At 39.5% G+C, this 22,828-nt stretch overlaps 1 protein-coding gene across 1 annotated transcript in view; it reads right to left on the bottom strand.

Annotated features, from left to right (window-relative positions):
* clstn2a (calsyntenin 2a) overlaps nt 1-22,828 on the bottom strand; it is a 179,857-nt gene that overhangs the window by 16,854 nt on the left and 140,175 nt on the right. The window contains exons 6-9 of the mRNA XM_085805895.1: nt 21,215-21,364; nt 17,348-17,533; nt 16,074-16,331; nt 14,548-14,669 (exon numbers count right to left, since the gene is read on the bottom strand). Coding sequence (XP_085662021.1) covers nt 14,548-14,669; nt 16,074-16,331; nt 17,348-17,533; nt 21,215-21,364 — 716 coding nt within the window. The remainder of the gene's footprint in view (nt 1-14,547; nt 14,670-16,073; nt 16,332-17,347; nt 17,534-21,214; nt 21,365-22,828) is intronic.

The following is a 22,828-nucleotide window of genomic DNA, read 5'->3' as shown; positions in this document are numbered from 1 at the left end:
GCCCTGAGGCTGTGGTTTCTATGCATTTGCTTCCTTATAGGACCACAGTTAGATGTGAACCATATGATTTGATTTAAAAACCAAACACACAGACTCTTCATGTACTGCTTCATGCACTGTACACTGATTGAAATACCCCAGGACGCCATGCGTGTGTTATTGACAATGACAGTGTGTTTTAGTTTCATCGGCTCACATTCAGGATTTGTATGTGTACTTGACTAGACAGGCAGAATGAATTGCCACTTTCGTTTAGCTGCTGGCTGGCTGACTGCCAGTGGAGGTGAGTGCAGAGTTACATGTCTCTCCAATTATCTGCAGTGTTTGTGGTGGTGACTGTCTCCTCTTATAGTGCATTTAGTAGTCCCAAAGCACTGATTATGAGGAGTCTATAAAATAATGACCACGTAATAGTTCAATGCTATAATGCAATAGCAGTTGCATAATGCATATGACTTTTAATGATAAAATAATCATTCTTTACATCTTCATAATGTACCTACAAATCTCTTTCTTGCTCCCTCCCTTCACTCTGTTCATCTTTCCCTTATCGCTCCACTTTGACCCGGTGAAAATATAAAACTGTGCTGATTCATTGATTATAATTAGATAATTCTAATCTTCCTGACTCTCCCCGTCAAAATAAAATATCAATTCACACTCCCGGTACTGTAGGGCAAAGATTAAGTTCGGACATGCAAATCTATCTGTCTTTTTTAATTCTATTTTTTCAGTGTCCCATGAGCTTAAAATAGACACAGAAAAAATTGAATTCTGAGAAGCATTCGATCTTTTTGTATCTCGACTCACAGCTGTCTCACTTAAGTGTAATGTTCAATCTGTTTCCTTGTTGATGCTGCCAGAGCAAAAAAATGTTTGATGCGTGAGACGATACAAGCATTTGCATCGATGCTAACAGCACTGTGGCATTGTACACAAGACTACATTTGTGTGGTAAAATGCTCACAATGACAAAGCAAATGTGCAAATGTTTAGAAGGTATTCATTGTCTTGGTTCAGTGTGTTAGGATGCTAATTACATATTAATTTAGCAGGAATGTGGATATCAATTTTTTTGGTTGTGCAAGATTACATGAAAACTTCAACAGAATCCATGGAAAAAGTTGAGATATATCAGTCAGTATATCAGACACTGTCATCCACTGCAATACCATGGCTAAAAAACTATTTTGTGCAGAGAAAAATAAAGTTTAGATAGTGTGGAAATGTGACAGCAACAAACTGAGTTATATTATTTTCTCACACAGTAAAAATGATTGTGTCTCCTGTAATCTCTCATCTCGTGCTGGCTCACCCATTCTTTCTCTCTGCTTGTAGTGAAAAAAAAGAAAAACTAACCGATGGAGCAGGTACTGATTGAATGGCAGAAACAGAGGGCATGAAGAAAAAAAATTCTTGGATTCTCTACATACTTATTTACAATCTCGCACACACACTCGAATATTCTTACAAGCTCTTGGTACAGTTGAATTTAGACTCTATTGTTTGAATAATGAACCACAAAGGGAACATTCAGAGCTGACAGGTACTGAGGCCCAAACAATAAAGTGAAATACTATGTATAATTCTATTTAATACCAACCCACATGTGTAAATAATAAAAAAAATATTACTAGCTCCAGCTCTATGGAATAGCTGCAGCGCAATCATCCATAATAGATTTTATTTTACCTTTATTTTACCAGGCAAATTGCTTGAGATAAAAAAAAATCTCTTTTACAAGCATGGCCTGGCGAAGATGCCTGTTGACACACAGCTCATTCACACACACACATCTACAAACTCCACCATCAATCTTAAACACTGATATCAGAGCCCATGGCAATCAATAGCTGCAATAAATCAAGTCTGCGTTTAAAATTATCATTTGAAGACAAAATATTGTAACTGATGAAGTTTAGTCATAAAGCTACAATAACTGATTGATTAATCAGGTCGTCTAATGTGGCCTTATACAGCTCTTACTCTGAAAACCACCACCTGCTGTTGCAGAAAACAACACTGTGACAGCTGCGTCCAGCCGTGAACCAGAATAGTAAAAGTTGTGGTCAGGATTTGTTCTCAACTTCAAGATATTCATTTGTGCAGCTTTTTAGTCTGATTTTGTAGACGAAATTGATCTTCACAGAAGGTTCCTGCAGATGCCTGTGGATGTTATTGCTGTGCTGGTTTACCCATACACGATTATCCTCACCTTGATATTTGGTTTCTTACCTTTGGATTTTATGATCTTATTGTGGACATCAAAATCTTCGGGCTGAAATGATTATTCTTTTATATTACTGAATAATTTTCCAATTAATATGTTGAAAAATGTCCATCCTAAGTCTAAATCCGTGTCTACAGATATCCTGTTTTGTCCAGCCAAGAGTTTAAAACAAAAAGATAATTTCACGTAAACCTCTCAAATCTGGATATTTGAGAGACTGGTATTGATTATTAAAATAGCTCCAAGTAATGTTTGTTTGGGTCGACAGCTGGCTGGCTGCAGCAGGAGTAAATAGAAGGTAAATGACTGTGGTCTAATGGCCAAAGCTGATTTTGACGTAATTTATACAAAACATGAGCTGATGTAACATTAATAATGTGAGCTGCACTGATGAGTGTATGTTCTCTGTTAATGTGTGTATTTGTCATTACCCAGGATGAGTGTGAGCAATAGCAGCCAGATGGTTAATATCAAGATGGTCATCCATCATGTTGTAAAACATTAAAAACCTTGTGGTGGACAGGGATCGTCCTCTGTCTCTGCTTAGACATTTCCCTGCAGATTAAGTGTCCTTTTTTTTTGATTGCTATTAATTTATGTTTAAGTAATTTTCATTTGGCCATTTCCATTTCACTTGTGTCTAATTTGCCTTGTCAGTCTAAATGCTTTGCCCTTTGTTGGTTTATAATTAAAGAGTCGACACAGACCCACTCTGCTGACTTGAATCACAGCCCAGGTGACATTTTCCAGTCCGAGCTCTATGACTCACACAACCCCTCTTAACAAGAACTCACAAGATGGTGTTTACATATTTTTCTTCCTCTATTCCCTCAGTTTGAATGAATCAGGCTGCTAAATGTTTTTTCTGCATGTAGGCCAGCAAGAGAAAGGTAAGGGGAAAACACATGAGAAGACAGGAGGGAGGAGAGAAGAGAGGGGTCTCAGTGGAAAGTCTTATGGCCACTGTATTGGGTGTGTCACTAAAGGCTGGTCCCTCTCTGGACACATCAGCACCAGATGCTGAGCAGAACAATAACTGTACAGAATATCACCATTCAGTGCTTTGAATAAAATACAAAGAAGACTCAGACAAACTGACAAACTACAGACCTGACCACTGTAATGTTACAGCCTTAAAGCACTTCAGTTATTTACTGTATGTTGCTGACGGTCTTAACTTAAAAAAAATCATACTTGCAAAATGCACATAATGTGCACATCTTCACACAACAGTACAAGACACTTGTTTACACAGTACTTGTCTGAGGGAACGTTAGGTAGTGAGAGCATGAAAGTATTTCTGCAGCACTAACAAGACAATGAATGTTGAAACACAATAATGAGCTGGTCCCAAAGCAGGGAGCAGACCAGAGCAGCGCCACAACAGAGACAGAGAAAAAGAAACTGAAAGAGAGGTAGAGAGACACTACGACCAAATTCTTGCTAATGTAGGCTACTGCAGGTATGATTTTAAATCACTTTAGTTTCCCTTTGCGTTTGTACAGTGAGATGACAGTGATTTTTTTTTTTTGATAGACTATCAGAGTTGACTATTTCTACTTTTTTGGATGGATTAAACATCTTCTGCTGAAATAACTGAGAGAAAACGTAATTTATAACAAACTACAAGTAAAACCAAAAGCCAAAAGACTGGAAGGAAAATTAAAACATGAGTTTATTCCAATAAATGAGATTCCTCCAATAAAAACTTTTCATCTTTCTTACTTTTATGGCTGCTACAGACTTGTACCCTAATGAATCACAAACAGCTTACGACAAACTAATCTTGACAGGATGAAACACTGCTTTTCACACAATGCCAAAAGGATTACCGAAATGAAATGTGAGCATTTCATAAAACATCTAGAAAACTTCAATGGGACAAGCTGAGGGTGATCAAAACAGAGGAAGATTGGAAACTGGGAGAGTGAGAGCAGGCAAGATATGAATCCTGGCTCTAAAACATGCTGGATCTCGACACCAAGCAAGGTCATTTTTAAGACTGGCAGGTCCTCTTTGAATATTATTTAGCATATTAACACACACGGCACGCCCAGATAGGTGCTTTCAATTATTTAGCCTGAGAAGACCACTTCTCCAGACTGGGCGGGCAGGTACACACTCTTTCTTGAACCTTTTAGTTCTTATCAACCTTTTTAGGCCCTTTTCACAGCACATTTATTATTAATAATATTAAGTAAAGCTCTGTTTTATTCAAGTGTCCCAATAAAACCAGGCAGTCACCATAAGGACTCGGTCTGAGTGCGGCTCTGAATCAGTCACATGCTAATTTTAGAATCACTGTGAATTTTTGGCTCAATCTGTTGTTGTTCATGCAGCTTAAGAGGGGTCACGATGCCACATTAATTGCCTCTTCTCCTGAAAGTGATGAAGGACTTATACTACTTATACTACATGTATTATAGTGGTTCACTTGACTGGTGTCAGCCATCAGTGGCCCAGTTATTGGTTTGTTTGCCGTCATTTTTGTCAAGTTGTTTGTGGTGAAAAATAGATGACAAAAAAGGCATTGCATAAAAGAGTTTGCAATCTATGAGCCATCCATGCTATCATCCATGCTATCTGCACGTTAGCACTTAGCAATGATAAATCAGTGGCTGTTACTGCCGTATGCATATTTGAACATCTTGCTGCACATGTCAGGGTTCATACTGATGTTATGATTATTGCTGAAGTGCACTGTAATGACTGGTTTAATGTGTATGTCATCTTGCAATACCAGCGCTTGCTAATTAACATAATCATAATGTGCTATTAGCATGCGTCAGTAATAATACTATTGAATGTTAACACTGTCATTTTGCTCGTATTATAATATTCTGTTCGTTCGTACCGTATTGTAGAGCCTCACCTTCCTTAAATTATCAATAAAAAATGAAGGTGACATTTCAACATCTGTGTATCATGCTCCCTACCAGCTACAGTACACAGTCTAAGCTATCAATTCTTCGCTGCACTGACTCTGGATCAGCTAGATGGTGTTCAGTTGTCATTATTTGGATTATTTACACCTGTGCCTTTTCCTACTTTACTTTGTTAAAACGTCTTCAGTGAAAAAAGGCCTCTCCCTTTTAGTAAACATTGTTTGGCAGTGTGATCCTCAGCGTAGCTCTAATCCTCATCAACCTGCAGAAGTTTAATCAGCAGGAATAATTAAAAACACCTATGTGAGTGTGCTGGGGTTTTAAATTAGGAAGGCGACCGCCAGGGAGGTACTTGACTCATCGTACAATTTCTAAAGTATGAGGGAACTATACACACAGTTTCCTCCGTATAACTCGGATACAGAAGCTATAGAAAAGACTCCTGGCTCAGGTTATTCTCCAAGTGTTTTACACTCTGATGAATTGTCATCCCACAAACTTTTCAACTTTTGTCTGTTTCTTAGTGATTTGGATTTCTAAAACATCTGGAGCGTGCTGTGTCCCTCAGAGAGAGGAATACCGTATACAATCATCTCCTTGAGTTATTCTCAAAGGCAGATTACCTCTTTGTCTTTGTTAAATCGGATCAGCGAGTGTACAATTGAGTATCCAGACACTCTCTGATGAGTCCACTAATACTGGAACTATCTCCACTTCTTATGGAGATTCAGCTTGCTGTACATTAACCATACAATAGCAGTGTTTTATTGCTGAGCGAAAAACAGTCGTGATAAGTCTGCCTATCTTGTGGAAATCTGCCATGGCATACTGTATGTACGAGAGGATATTACATCTAATATATGACCATGAAAGGGGGAAGATCTCAAGTTCCAGTTGGACTTTGAAAAAACAGTCTCAGGGCTGAATTTCAGTTTTCATCTGAAGCATATCTGCCAAAACATACTGTAGATGCTGCCTGCTCACTAATAGGCCAACTACTAGCACAGGGAGCAGTCCCACATCTTTATTTCTGTGAGGTTATATAAAATAGGTAATAAACTAGATTGGCATATTGTGCATTTTACTAAGGAGAAAAACCAATCCACACATAATCCCTTATTCACGGATAGCACTGGGGCATTTTAAATCTGCTGACATAAACAGAATAATGAGGACATTCTGTCGTCTGCTGAGAAGCCATTTAATAGGGTCAAGTTTATTTTGATGCACTGGAGAGGTTTAGGATGGAAGGAGACTTCTTTATGTGGATGAAAACCCTCTTTTAGAAGTTCAGATCTGTTTTTTTGTGACAAACAGAGCCCTATAGGTATACTCTTTTTTTTTTTGCTGATGTGAAGAGTATAATGATTACTAATATATCTGCGCATGAATTTGCATTAAATGTGGGATTATTTTCTTTCTCTTTAGCTCCCGTCCTCTCCAAACCTATGGATTTATTAAGTTCTGTGAATTAAGTGTACTGTATATATGATTAATTTAATAAATCAGTGCTCCATCCTCACACTTTCCTCTGTCTTCACCACTTTGTCTTTCTTCTCCTGCTATCCCTACCTCCACCTCACTACTTGTTCACCTCTATTCTCATCTCTTTTTCATCTCCTTTGTTCTTATTCACATTCCTCGCCTCTCATCTGCTCTCCCTTCCTCGGCCACTGTTGTGGCACTGCATTATTGATGCCAGACTATTATGTGTCAGTGTGGTGGTGGGAAGTCATAGGGATGGTGAAAGTTAGAGCACAATAAAAGAATACTTCAAATGAGGAAGAAAAGGAAGAGCATTGCTTATAATGCTCAAGGAAAATGACATTACTGTTAAACTGATGTTTGTGTATGTGCTTTATAAATGTCTATGATGGTCACATGCTGTATATGGTTAAATATAAGGAATAACACATTACTATGCAAACATCTGCTACTCACAATGTAGAAACATCACCAGGTTTTGTACTAATTTAAAATAAAGTTTTTCCTCTAAAAAAGTGCATTCAGGTGTATTCTTTATATTTTCTCCAGTGTATATTGAGAAAGGGAAGCTGTCTGCCAGACATTATTCAAGAAATTGACACAACTGGAAAAGTTCAATAATGAAGATGTGGGTTCTTAAGAAACATCTCTTCTACCTCTGTCAAAAGTCGCTGCATGATCTCGGAAACATTTTGTCTATGCATCTGTTGTTTTTTTTTTTTAAAGTATATATTTTTTGGGCTTTTATGCCTTTATAGATAGTACAGTTGAGACAGACAGGAAATGGGGAGGCAGAGAGAGGGGGGATGACACGCAGCAAATGGCGCCCGACGCGGGACTCGAACCGGGGCCGACCGCAGCGAGGACTGTGCCTCTATACATGGGGCGCCCGCTCTAACCACTACGCCACGCGACGCCCCGTATGCATCTGTTGTTTAATGAAGTAGTATAATAGCAGTGAATTATTGAATTGACACTTCAAGGTTGGCATAAAAAGGAGGAGTTGGAGAGGGAGGAGAGGAGACAATCTCCAAGAGATGGAGAGATAGATGGAGGGAGAGAAAACAGAAACCAGAGAGATGGAAGAAACAGGCTGTCAATACATTAGCATGCTGACTGAATGCTTATGTAGTGCATTTAGTGCACTCAGCACGTCTGCTGAGTGGTGTATAAGTAGCAGACAGTGGCATTAAGTACCCCACCTCAGCGTGCGCGCACACACACACACACACACACACACACACTGCATAGACATTTACATTTTGTGAAATGTAGCCGCTCTACATGGGAGTAACACAGGAAGCACCTGAAGGAGACAAAGTACAGCTGGGCTCTCAAATGAGGTTGATTTGCAAAATGGAAGCCAGAAATTAAATTAACACATAGACTGAAAATGTGCGAACTAGAGGAAATGCTCAATCTGTTCCCTGCTGCTCTTTGTCTTTTTCTGTTTTGCTCTCACAGAAAAGGGAAAAACGCGTCTCATCAATACGAGCTGGTTTTTCTTTTATACTAAAGCATGCTGCATTCTGAAGTCCTTGCAATAGGGTGACTTGCACAATTAGAGTGATTCAGAGCAAAGTGAAAAGTGAATGAACACCGCAATGCCGGAGAACATATGACGGCAGCTGAAAGAAATTTGATGTCTGTGAGAGGTTTTCGAACAAATAAAAGCACGTCCCACCAAGGAGAGTTTTATTTTTGAAATGTCCCTTTGACTATTACAAAATCTTTTCACACACACACAGCCCTCCTGCACTGTTATTCCTGATGCTGTTTGCTTCAGCTGTTAAAAACATACTCTGTATTCCTTTATACTGCTTACTGCATTGTAACAATCTGACTGAGTCCTGATGTATGAAATGCAAATAAGTTTTAATTAGAGTGAAACATTTATCTGTTAGTCTCTCGTGTTGGAGATGGAACTAAATCACTGTTTGAATAGGCAATTCAATCTCTCCTGGTATCTACAACAAACAGGCAGAGAGGCGATACACACTCTTCCACACACACCACCAGCACCATCCAATTAATCTCCTGAGAAACAAAGGGAGGTTTCTAATCAACACAGGACAGAGAACAAGCCATGGCACAACAAGCGTGGTAATAGAAGGCAGATAAGACAGATAATTGTAGATGCTGTAAAGACAAGACGCCAACATTCAGTCGCTATAGTCGAACTCAGACATAAATGATAGATAGCAGGGGGTCTCCAAGTTGTTTCAAGCGGTGTAATTGGCGAAATTGGAAAGTTTATTTGTGTTTACAACACACAGTCGGCCATTATTGCCACTGTCAGTTGTACAGTTATCTTGGACTGATGTGCAGCAACTGCCAACGGAAAAATTTCATTGGCTCGCTTAATCTCTCTCACCTCTTAAGACTTCAGCTGAGAAAAACACTGGGTATTTGTCATTCCTCTCGCCCTTCGGTTAACATAGATTTTTCTGACTCTATCTATAAGGACCCTGCTGTGAGTAAATAAACATTTGTAAGGGGTTTAGATCAATGCCCCCATCTCACACACTTGTTCTTTATCTTACTTAGCAGGGTAAACATACAAAGCCATTCAAACTCTAAATGCAGGGACAGTATACAAAGGCCCAGTCTCTTTGTTTTGTAACTGGTATGTTTTTTCTCCTTCCTATCCGCTTTTTGCATTATGACTACGCTTGAAATATTCCTACCATCCTTGGCTTACAGGACATTACACGCATGAATCATGCTGTGTGTAGGACTTGTGTGACTGTGAGTGAATATTTTTTGGACAGCTGGATTGTACTGATAGGCTCTCTCGACTCTGGGAGACTGAATAATGTGTGTAAAGAGAAGTGATCCATCCTGTAGTCCATTACCAAGGCTGAAAGAGCTGTAGGGAGGAAAATGGACGCTGAGTGTGTGTGTATGTATGTGTGTGTGTGTGTGTGTGTGTGTGTGTGTGTGTTGTTTTACTATATTCTTGGGGTCCCAAAATATTCAGTTGTGATCTCTAGGCATTGCCTAGAGATGCCTTTGACCTGGACCAATGAGAACTGACATTCAGTTGTGATAGTTAAGGTTAATGTGGGGGATTAGGGAGTGCATTTTTTCCAATGACTTTGAGGTGAAAACAAGCATATGATGTGTGTGTGTGTGTGTCTGTGTGTGTGTGTGTGTGTGTGTGTGTGTGTGTGTGTGTGTGTGTGTGTGTGTGTGTGTGTGTGTGTGTGTGTTCACATATGCACTGTGGTTCCTCCTCAGTGTTCGATCGAAATGGAAAATAGAAGCCTCTCTCTCCATCGCCCTCTCTTTGCCAGCTCCCTTTCATCCCTCTCTGCCCCTCCCCTCTCGGGTGAGAATTGCAAAATCAATAGAGCTAAATGGAGTTGCCACGGAAGCCATTGAGTGTCCTTTCTAAGTGCTGGAGGAACAAGGACAGTTAGAAGCAGCTGTGACATCCCACAGTCACCTCTTCTTCTTTTCCACCAAAACTCTTTTCTCAACAGTTTCTATCACTGTGTGAGCTTGTCCTCATTATTAATCACTATGGAGAGTGTGACAGCTCCTATCCTTGGTTCATTTAGTGTATGGTGTAGTTATGACTGCCAAACACAATAATAATATGTAATTTCTGTAAGTAATAGACTGTACAACATAAACAACCACGTAAGTGGTGAGTACAGATGCAAGGAGTGGAAATGTTATCTTAAACTGAAGTTAGATATTTAAGCTGTATTTATTCAGGAACTCTTATTGAGGTCAAGAGCTCTTATAAGAGAAACTAGATTATGTTTTAATAAAACATTACACTACATAAAACAAGAAGTCAACAGACACCAACCAACCAAAGCCACTGCACAAGGTAAACTGACATCATTACATTATGATCTACAGTAGACTTGTGTCTACAGCTTTTCTTTTTGAAACTGACCTGCTACAATACATCTTTAAGGCAAAATTATAAAAAAAATATTAAAATATAGATCTATACTGCAAAAGTAAAATGAAAACAGGGCAAATGGATAGGACAAGATGATAACATCTATAGTAATTAGAGCTGGCTTTTTCACAGCCAATATTTCGGCAATATCTGATATCACCCTGTTTGCAATGTAATACACTCCAGTCTGCAATCTTATGAGGCTGTTAAGTGCATGTGAAATGTAGTCTCTACCCAAATTCAGTGGCCTTTAAAGATGCTAAAACTGCATTTCATAGAAGATCCCCCATATATTAGCTGTGACTTCCTGGATCCACTACCCACTAGTCTCCATTCTCGCCTGTACATCATGCACTCAACTCCATGACCAGCTGCAGCATTTAAGGAGCACTTCCACTCAGCATTCTCCACCAGAGCGACCTGTCATACCCACTGGTGTCTTTTTTTTAATCATTTGTTGGATTTTTCTTAACCAGTCTTCTCCTTGTGCCTCAGGTCACGCTTGGCTCTGTCTGGTCTACTCCCCTGCTTCCCCTGTTCATCTTCAGTCTCCACTCCGGTCAACTTCCACTCAGCCAGCTGCTCAGGGCCTGACAGTCATAGGCTTCTCCTCACCAACCACAAATTCAGAGCCTCAAAAATCACCAATAATCAGCTTCACCAAGAAAGCATTCAGTGAATATTTCACCTGCAGTGTGTTGTGCTTTTTGGCTCAAGATGAAGTAAAACAGCCATACATTGAAGGTATATAGCCTAAAGGATTGTCTTGCTGCATTGCTAATGCTAGCTGTTCACATAGCAGTTTGGAAGAAGCATTCTGGCTTCAGCATCAAACTGTATGTAATTATTTTACTTACCAAGAAGCCCATGATGGACTGAGGACAAACTGGACACTACAGTGACTTATTGTGGCATTTTGATATTACAAGATGCGGCAAATTGGAGCTGGCTGGTTAGCATGCTAACTTCAGTTCAGTTAGCGTGTAGCACAATATGTTCTTTGACAAAATCTTATAAACACTACCCATGTTTGCAGTTTCTCTCAATAAACTTAAAGCAGAAGTAAGCGGTATTTTTGTGTTAATATAAGTCTTAAATAGTTATATCTTCCGACAGCAATCACTTATCACTTATAGAGTGTTTGGTCTGAAACACGGGTCTGTCAGTCACTCTGCTCTGCTGTAAGCCGAGGAGAAAACTTTTCTCGTATCCTACAAGTTTTATCCAATGAGGAGAGAGAACGGCATGAAGGGCTGTGTGTGCAGCCAAGGGATGCGCCTGAATGTGGCGACGTAGGGACGAGGACCAATAGATCCATGACGAGGGCGGGGGCTGCTAACTCCATCCGCTGACAAAACGTTATGGTGCGTTCAAGGCAACTCGTAACTCGTGTTTTTCCGACCTGTGAAGTCGTACCAGTTCGATCTGGTACGAGTTCACGGGTCGGAAGTTACGAGTGGCCGTTATAGTGACTTTCACAGGTAAAACAGGTCGGAAAAACACAAGTGTGTTGCCTGGAACGCTACAAAGTCGTAAGTCGTGACTTGAAGCTGTAATTTACGGTTTCAAAAGCCTGCCTCGAACGCAGCATTAGCCAAAACGACCGGATCGCTTACTTCTGCTTTAATTCATCCTCTGATAGTAAGCATGTTCTTTAAAATGATAGTGGAATTTTGATAGAGCTCAAATAAAGAATAAATTAAAAGGCGCATGTGCCCAAATTTTCCCCTGAGCTATATGGTTCACTTCACCTTCTGGCTTGTTTCTCTTTTAAAAAATCCAAAGAGAATATTGTATTTATAGAAGGCTTCAACGGTTTTCAAAGACACAGTGCTCACTTCTCTTTGACATAAATACCATGTGCTGCTTCGGGGCACACATCAGGTTTTGATGTCAGATCTTTAGATTCAAAGAACAGCAGTTTCTTTCTAGACTCGCCATTTTGCACTGAGATCCCACAATAGCACAGAACTAAATCAGTTGTAAAAGAGGTAGAGACACCAGCAGTTTCTCCTTTGACAGTAGCCTTTAGACAATAATGCAATCCAGCTGCAAGACATGTTTTCTCATCAATAAAACTTCACACAAAAAAATCTTCAAAAAACAGCTTCACTAATCCACTGCTCTTTCCTCCTGAACATTAATCCAATAGTTAAGTGCCCAGTCTGGCATTTGTCAAAGAAATATTATTTAAAATATTATTAAAATTAAAAGTACAGGAAATCCATCAGCAATATATGATAATCACAGAGTAGATTTTCATCTCTTAATCTGCCCATTTGTGCTACTATGTCACTTTGCTTGTTAAGCTCCGATATTTCAGACCAGTTTCCATTTATATTTAATTAGTCTCTGCACAAGTGACTTGTTCTGGTGGGTAACTCAACACAAATTCTCTTTGACTGCGCTCCATGCTTCCTTTGTGGTCCTCTACAACATCCAACTAAAGCAGCAAATGGGATCCCGGCTATCCATGCACCATATATGTGTAGGAGAGAATAAGTCAGAGAGAGAACAGAAAGATAATGAGAGAGGGAGAGAGAATGAGAAGAAGCTAGACTGAAATAGAACAGTGTCTTGAGGTTGTTTGCTAAGAAAACGCAGCAGTCTGCCACTTGGCTGCCCCTCTCTTTGTCGCATCCCACCTCTGTGGGCTTTGGGAGAAAAGAACGCTGGACAGAGAAAAACACCTTTCGATCTACCTTTGGCCTAGAACAAACAGCTAGCTGGTTGGAAGGTACACAAGAAAAAATATATTTAGTTGTACCTGTGGCCCACAACAAACAACTCTCTGGCTGAAAGGAACACACCAGCATCAGAAAAGATAGCGGCAAGAAAACGCACAATGATGTTTGCATGCGTCTCTTCTGATGCTAAAAACAGCCTTGCATGTCATTTTCTATGCAAATGTTAGAAAGAAAACTCCCAAATAAAAGTCACCAGAGTCCAAACAAATGCAAATGCGCACTCACACAGGCATGAACACACACGCAGAAAAAGTCAAACATAAATCTCCTATAATCTGCTTACTGAACAAAAACTCTGGAGAGCTTGCTGTAATTATAAAGCATTTTCTAATAACTTAAGTGTGAGGTAGATATATTCTGTATCCCAAAGGGAAACAATTTGAATTAGATTTATATCTACCATGCATTATTACTGAGCTCGGGAGTGTCTGTGGAAAAGGGGAGATTCCAATACAAGAGAGTTCATAGACTTATCATCAAAAATCATCTCAGCCATGGGGATTTTCTTTTCTTTTTTACAGTAGGATTTTCTCTGCTCAGTGACTGCTTGGTGAGCTACAGTGACGAGGCGTCCTTCAGCTGGATGATTCTCACCCAGCCACTCACCTTGCTGAGGTCTCCTTGAACAAGACCTTTAATCCTGCCTCCAGCTCCACGGTTACTGAACTGACCCTGAACGGTAATCCCGAAAGGTAGGAGGAAGAGAGGCCTGTGTGAATGTGGGAACTATGTGGACTAAAACTTTAGATTGTTATCTTTATGCTTGCCTAAAGTACCTGCATGCTGTGCATCCACACACCTTACTGTATGCATTCCATCTGTTATTTACATCACTATTATAATAATCTGCAGGATACTTCTAGGAACAAAAATATTTTACTATATGCAGCCGAGGCAATTTCATAAATTGCATCTTTTTCTATTCAAAGGCTTTCTACAAGACTGAAACAGTAAGTGTCGCTGCAAATTAGTTCAGCAACTTCCCAGACGCATGACAGATAATCGAGATCTGCTGCTGGGTGAGCTATTACCCACAACTAAACAGACTTTCCACTCTTGGTCTATGTTTGTATGTGTGTTGTCTGTGTGTGTCTGTGTGTGGGTTAGCGTTGTCTTCCACCCTGTTATCTCCTACAGCGCGCAGAAGAAAGTGATGGAGGGCTTCGGGTAATTAGAATGGAGAGGCTCTCCCTTCACTATACAAATAATGATAGCCCTTCACCTGCTGCAGAAAATCACCCTGGATCTATTCACACACACACAAACACACACACTCCTCACCTGCTCCAGTTTCCAGTGGAACTCGGCAGGTCTGAAAGTGTCGACCTGAGTGAAATCTCTTCTGAGCAGGAACACCAGGCGGCAGTTGTGGACGTAGAGGGAGTAATGGTGGCGGTTCATCTCTGCAACAGGAACGGCACAGGCATGCATGGTAACACAACAGACACATGCACATGCAATGTAACATAATTCTACATGATTCACCGTATTAATCAACAAATATTATGCCCTGTAATTCAAAGGACAATAAACGGATGCACCTGCTCCTCAAGCTTTCTTCTGAGTTCTTGGGGGCGAGTGAAAAACTGTTAGACAGTTGAGCTGCATGAAAGACTTCACCCCTTTCATCTAGCAGAAATGATTCCTCCATATTAAAACACAGCTGTCAGCATGACAAAGAGGGTCCAGTGACTGCATACTGTATTTATGGCTTTTACAAAATAAGTAAGGTTAAGGTGGGATGAGGTGTGGTGTGTGCAGCTGATTCTCTTCCAAATACCAAGTTAGTCAGTTATTACAATGTTGCGCTACTGGTTAAAACCATGTTTATGTTGTTTTCTAATCAGTGGACTCAGCTTGGTGTTACATTGTTTGTCAGTCAGTACTGATATAAGTAAGAAACATAACTAAAATGTTATCCCATTACTATTGTTCTGTCAATAATATCTTTCAGTCTGTTCATCTAACTGTATAGTGCCAAAATCCCTCATAGGAATACAAGGGATCACTACTCACATACAGGATCTATCATAAAATAGTTCAATGATAAAGTATGAACAATGTTGTTACACTGCACCAAAATCATATGAAGAGCTAATCATTACATACTTCTGCAAAAAAATATTAATTTGTTTCATGGGTAAAAAAAAAAAAGATGCTCTGAATCTTTATAATTGTAAGTTTTGGCCATCTTGTCCACGTCTCCTTATTCAGACAGATGATGTGACCCAATACTTGCTGAGCCTTCACACATCATATTCTTTATCTAAAACATCACAAATCAAAGAAGGGGTTAAAAGACTCTGGTAGTCTAACATGAACCACTCTGCAGTTTTGCATCACAAGATCAGAGTACACATTTCCTAAGCTAATAAGCCATCTGTGAGACCATTGTGAGACTGTGCGATTTGCAGATGGCTCGGTTAATTACACAGTTCAGGCAGCCAGTTCAAACATGCAGTGGGAGAAAGTTTCAAAGACCATTTGCTATTGTGGGCTTCGGTCTCAGTCTTGGTAATCTTGTAAATTTGAAAAGAGGGTTTTGATCATACAGTGTTTGTGGCATGTCCTCTTTGTAATGCAGGGGACAGCAGGAAATTAAAGTATAAAATATTTCTATAAAAGCGATTTAAGGATCGGCAGTTTTCAGTAATCCTAAATTAGGAGCACACTGTTGATTAATGTGGTGAAATTACAGGTCAAGGGTAAATGTTGATTGCAGTTTCTAGCTCCAGATTGTAAATTTTCATTCTCTAAAAAGGCGTACAGTAACTTTGCAGTAATCAGACATGAAATCATTTCCTCACCAGTCTTGTCAGAGTTACAAAGTAAGGTTTCCTTCTCAGCTCTGAGTCCTGGACTTGGCCCGTGTTTCATCCAGGTTGCTACGGTGAACTGGTCTGTCAGGTTTTGGGGTACCACGTGGTCTGGAACATTGGCAGCCTGACGCCCGTCGAATCTGTAGATGAGGTCGCTGTCTCTCCCACTGTCAGTCAGCAGAGATGCTGTCCAGTTTGTGGAAGGGCTGGGGGCAGGAAGGAGGTCGGTGCTGCCTGATGCTGCACCTGGACGTGCCAATCAGAGGAACAGACACTGTCAAGACGGCTACACACAGAAAAAAACCTGGAGAGAAATGGCTTTGCTTGGATCGCTTTCTGTGTCATCTCTCTGGATATCTGCGTATATCAGTCCATGCTTTGATATGCCTGTGTCAGTACTCTGGTCTGGTTTAAAACAACATAACTCAACAAACTAGTAGGGTTCTTCTGATATTCTGATATTATATTACTGAATGATTTGTGCTTGTCATACAAACATGGTTAATGTATGAATTGGGTTGTTTATATTTCTACTGCCATCAAGCACTCTGTACATAGCACTATTTGAAATTCACAAGAACACGTGCAGTCCCAAAAGATACAATGAAGCCCTGCTCTACTTATATCATAAAAATGCTCTAATTTTAAACATGTCTTGAAAGCAGATGACTGATCTACAAGACACAGTATAATTAAGATGTTTCTCCTGTCAGTCATTCATTAATTCATTCCATCTTTATTTATATTTAGTCAGATATCAGTGTTTGGTGTTTTTCTCATAGTCTTTTTCAGGGTTTTAACTTCTTTTCTTTTCTCTTTAAATGACAGGATCTTTAGAGGAATGTTTGCCTTATTTGAAATGATTAGTAATGGTATCAATTTGGTGTTTTACATGTAGACTACTGTATGCATTGCAGTGCAAAGCCATGTCCAAGGATATGAAATGGAAGTAATAACAATTACATAACATGTCACACATGATGTTCGGAATTTAATTTAAAACAAAAAATTACATTTAAAATAGTTCTCAGGATTAAAATGGCACGCTGGAAATTGGCAAATTAATTTACTGCAGAGGTTAAGATGTCAAGAGGTAATTTCTTCTTTGAATTAAATTTTTACTTGTCTCTCATTATTATTTCTACTCTTTGCACCCTCACACCGCTCTTCTTCACACCTTCACTATTTCAACAGGGCTTCTCATTTTATTACTTTTCACTTGTTCTTCTCACACTTTCACTCATTTCTTTTTTCTCTCTCACCACAGAGTTTTTGAAGAGACTTCTCAGAGTATGTTTCACGGTCGCAGCCTTTCCCAATGTGATTGGTCTGTAGCTCCACCATTGCCCTCACGCCAGACAGCGGACCGCCACAGGTCTCCAAGTGCATCTTGGGGAACAGCTGTTTGCTCCCAGTCCCTGGCTCATAGTCCACACGCTTGTTCCAACCTTTAAGTACACGGTAAATAGTTTATTTAGCAACATGAAGAAAAATCAAACCATTGTGCTGTATCTGACACACATATGAGGACTGCTCCATATTCCTGTTTCCTATTCCTCGTTACACACATTCAACATTAAAAATTCACTTAGACTGAGCTCTCAGAGTATCTGCAGTTTAGTACTGTACCATCACCAGTTTCATGAAGCACATATACATATATTAAAGCATCAATGACATGATATTTGTGACTCAACTGTGGTGTAAACAAAAGAACAACATTTCAACATTTACAACAAGTCGAGAAATAGTTTGGTTCCGACTTTCTCTCTTATTTATGTTTCTCATTTCCTTCCACTCTTTCCCAATATTGACAATTTACAATGTTATTCTTCTACAGTGATCTTGCTGTCCTCATCAAACTAAATACACAATCCAACAACTCCAAAACACTCTCGTGGACAAGTTGTGACCTGCACATTTGCCACGCTATGAATACAGCACACCATGCAGAGCTCACGTCCCTGCCCCGCCGATCTAAAAACAGCTCGCACTGACAATTAAAAGTAATGAACCTACTCTAAGACTATAGGGATTATGGCAATAGGCAAATTTGCCAAAATGTTGAAATATCCCTTTAATGCTGTGTTGTAGTTGGGTTCAACATGAGGTCTTGATACGATGACGAGCAACCACACCAGTGGGTAACTTGGGAGCTTGGAATCGTCTCAGTAACATTTCAGCCTGTGTCAAGTCAAACGGACCCAGTAACATGACAGGCCTGGTGGAGAGGGTGCTCCCCTCCTTGTAACTGTCAGTCCTGTTGCATGGTGTTATATTTTCATTACCCGGGTGTTATATTCATCCCCAGTGTGTACGAGGATTGTTGAATGTAGAGGTGAAAGGGATTCATAAGCATCACTGTGTGCAGGAGAGTTCGAGTGTGAACGTGCTTGTGTGTGTGTAGGTGGACACCTGGCAGCTCTTTCCAAGCCTACAGAATAGATTAGATATGAAGTCTCCAGAGACAAACATTCACAAAGAGAGAAACGGACTGTGATTTGGTGGGTAAGGAAGAGTGAGTTGGAGCGAGACATACTTAGCCTCCATTTATGCTGCCGAGTTTTCCTCAAAAAAGCAGCAGCAGGAGAACTGCTGACCTTTACACACAGATGATAAATATGATTATGTGTACAAAAGACTTGGTGTTTGTGTGTGCACCAGTGCATTATGTTTTATTCATGGCTCCAAGCCGCTGTGGGTTAATGGTTTTACAAGAGGATTTTGCAGTATGGCCTCCTTTCATTAGCTAAATCGTAAAGAATCATGCAACATTGATGAGGATGATAGCAGGGTAATGATAGCAAGTGGTTCAAATGTGGAGAGCTGATAATGCCTGTGATACCATCTGGAAAATTACTGTGAATCTTTCTTTAAAAGCAAGAGCTTGAGCCTTCCAGCCCCAGCTCTTATTTTGTTTGTCAGTGGTTTTATGTTCTATGAATCGGTATAACAGACATAAAATGGCACATGTCCCTTTTATTTAGAAACTTGATCTGTCTTTGTGGCGAAATCAATGGGTCGGATCTCTAGATGAAGATGACATTTACATGAAGTAGTGTGCCATTTCAGACCACTTTTCTCAACACTCTTTAACTATTTCTGTCTGCACATTGAAACCCTTTGACATTTCTTCCAATGAAAGTCTCTACAGCCTAAACAGCTGGCATTCATGTCATTTTCAATACTCAACTCCTTTGCACTAATGGATCTTGTAACATTGTCTCTGTTAAGACTCATTCACATTTCTCTGACTCAATTATCTTCTCCCATTATAGCACAATTATGATGCCATTGTACAGTATAGCCATTACATTATCAAACCCATCTTGTACATTTTTACTGTGGTCATTCAGTCTGTGGACCTTAAGTAATGTTTCTGTCATCAGCTTAAGATACTTTAAAACAGAAGTTCACTACATTATATCTATCTAAAGATGTTATTGCAATTATTGCAACAGATGCAGTGTTATGGTGAGAGTGATGGAGCACTTTACTCTTAAGATCTATGGAAATAAGAGCTGGAACCAATTGTTTTAATGGGCAGCAGTATTACAACAAACAAACATATCATCTTGTGCAGCTTTTTGTCTCCAGTATATGTCTTTTTTATGTCTTCTAGCAAAACATAAAGCACAGTACAGCTTAATAATGTTTAATTAATTGTGAAATCTACATTAATTTTCTAATAACTGACTAATATTCCCCCATGCCCCATTTTTCTGAACATTTTTTGTTCTTACAGTTTCAGTTGAATTTACTTACTAAAATCTCTCTGAGCAGAGTCGATAAAAATTGTGATGTTCTCATCTGGGCTGTTCTCAGTTATGCACTCAGCTGTTAAAGCTGTTAAAGTTAAAGCTTTGCTTGCAGTGTGGAGTCTGTCACCTGTCAGGCTACACAGAGGCTACTGCCCTACCATCTGAGATGTAAATGTATATGTTTTCATTTTAATAAATTAAAGATTGAATATGTAAAATGAGCAGAATACCGCCGTCTATTGATCAGAGATAGGACTTGCAACAACAGAAAAATAATTCCAGCAGTCGGTTAAGACTGTTGCTACTGTAAGTGTAACACGCCGTTGCTAGGGAAGCCGCTCTGTCAGAGGAGCAGAGGAGAAGAACTATGCAGGATATTTTTTACCTTCATAAAACAGCTTCGGCCCAATTGTGATGTCAGATAAATGACTTGTAACTTGTTACAGGGAGAGTGGAGGCTCACTTCCACACTGTGGCTGAAAACCAAACCTGCATGATCAGAGCCTCGGATCCCCATTGTTTCCGATCAAAGGTATATTTACAAGTGTGCAATTAATAAGTATATCTGGGTCAACAGCAAAGGTAAGGAAAAGGTAAATACTTCAGTAAATGGTACACTTGGTATGATCGTGAGTGCATGTGAAAAGTAGTGTAGGCCTATGTGTTGGTATGTGTAATCCTTAGTTCAGTTTATCCTGGAATTTTACATCATATCTAAGAATATAATGTGAACTGACACTGTAACCAGGACCTGGTCATGAATTTACAAACAGCACTACAGTGCTTTGTAGCAGAATAGGGCTTTACTCACTGATACATAGTAGGCTTTACTTTGGTCGGTCATTTATCTCATCCACATTTTTTAAAGGCTTCACTCCAGCTTTGTTCCTCTCCTCTCTCCCTTGAGTTGCCTGTTCACTCGTCCTCTTTCTTTATCTCCTCCTCCCTCCTTTTCCCCTCTCCTGTCTTATCTTTCTCTGTCTTCCGCTTTCATTCCTGACTCCTGAGATGCTGTCAGTGCTGACAGGTGAAGCAGCAGGGGAGACGGGCTGCCTCGAATGCCCAGCTGCTGCCATGTTGAAGGAGGTAGAAAGAAAAAAAAAAAAAACACACATACACACTCCAGTCAACTTCCCCTCTCGAGGTTTTTGTCAGGTCCTCTGATTTCCTCGAGAGACATTCGTTCTAAAATGAAACAGAATTCCCTCTAGGGAGAGGATATGCTCAAAGACTGCACTGAATTGCCAACTTCACTTTTGATAGTATTGCTTTACATTTAAATACATTCAAACATGCCAGTGCACTTCATACCAATAGAGAAATAGGCATTTTGCAAATATTTCAAAAGGTGATTTATTTATATCTGACCTTGCCATCCAGGTTTGCAGACAGGCTTAACATCAATATGCACAGCTACATCCTCCTTTGCTCTCTTCTGACCACAGTCAAAGGCCGTCACCATAATCTTGTAGCTCTGCTGCTTATCGTAGCTCAGCCGCTCTGTATTTCTGATGTTACCTGAAGGAAAGAAAGAAGAAATAATTACATTTATTCACAGTAACAGATGAAGAGAAAATACACTGTTGTGTTTATTTGTTAATAATAAAGTGAAAAACACTTGCAGCAGAGCAATAATTGAAAGTGACGATGCATAAAAGAAACTTCTTCCTGAAAACAAAGTCTTTGTACTCACTGGAGCCTTTTACTGCAAACTCAAGGTCCAGTAACCTTGTGTAGCATTTTAATATCAAAGCCTAACTGTAAACAGTTGATGGATTATCTTCTGTCTACCACCAGGGTAACAGTGTGGGATGGAGTGAGTGTTGCAGGCTTTGAGTAGAGACACTAGATCAGGTCATACTCTGTTGTTCAACAGTGCAACCCTCTGCTGGCTAATAAATGTTTGATAGTGCTGAATCCTGCAATTATTTCCTGTAATACAAAGTCACCTTTCACACCTCTCTGAATATAGTCACAGACCAGTGGCAGATCCAGTGCCATTAACCTACATTTTCCAACTGCCTCTAACCTTGTTATTTTAGTATTTTTTCATGCAGTTTTCATGTGAATAACTGAAGAAGATTACTGAGGAAAAACTACAAAATTTCATAAATGCAAAAAAAAAAAATTCTTGAAGATCAATCCTCATTAAGATGAGAAAGGAATAGTGACTATATTTTTTTCTATCAAGCTGACTAGTCAGTCAAACGCTGATTGCAGAATTCCTTTAAAAATCTAAACTTGCATAGATTAACATGGGCAGGTGAGTTTGTTTTGTGAGGCTGCACATTGAAAACAGTTGGGTTTGTCTCTGTAATCTTACTCTGACCTTAAATTAATGCTGTGAGACTATGTATGAAACAATTCGGCTTCATGTGGATAAAATTGAATTAATTTAAAACCAAAATGTAGCCAAATATTGGGCTATTCTTGTTTTATGAGACTGGCCTCAGGTGGAGTGAAGTATACTGAATTGTAGCCACTGAGCTTATGACTGGATATTGTCCGAAGCAGACAGCACACATACGCACAGACGTGCACAGAAAAAGAAAGGGAATAAGGACTAAGAGAGGCAGAGGCGAACGTATTTCATTGATCACTGGTCATTTCATAAATTGGTTGCTTTAGATACAACCTTACGCAAGCATGTTTCAGTGTTAAGCTACAAAAGTTTGTGGCTTTCAAAAGCAAAAACTTGCAGTTTCTGAATCTTTAAAAACTTTAGTAGTTACCTAATATTTCATATTTCTGTTTCTATTTCTCTGTTATCCTTTGAACTGTGTATTTTTTGGTGCTAAGAACTGATGCAAGATGAATTCATATAAAGGTAATTTCAGTCTGTGTTCCTGTTGTGTTAAAAGTCTGAGGTCTGGCCAGTGACGTCCGGGCTGGAAGCAGGGATGATGCATGGATAATTAATTTAAATATAATTGAAATTGCATTTAGCTAATTGCTGGAGCTACAATTTTTCATTAAGCTAAA

Source organism: Trachurus japonicus, chromosome 17 (assembly GCF_045865225.1).
Source record: "Trachurus japonicus isolate A0001 chromosome 17, Traja_1.0".
In the NCBI taxonomy this organism is placed as follows: Eukaryota; Metazoa; Chordata; class Actinopteri; order Carangiformes; family Carangidae; genus Trachurus; species Trachurus japonicus.
This window is presented reverse-complemented; position numbering and strand designations above follow the sequence as displayed.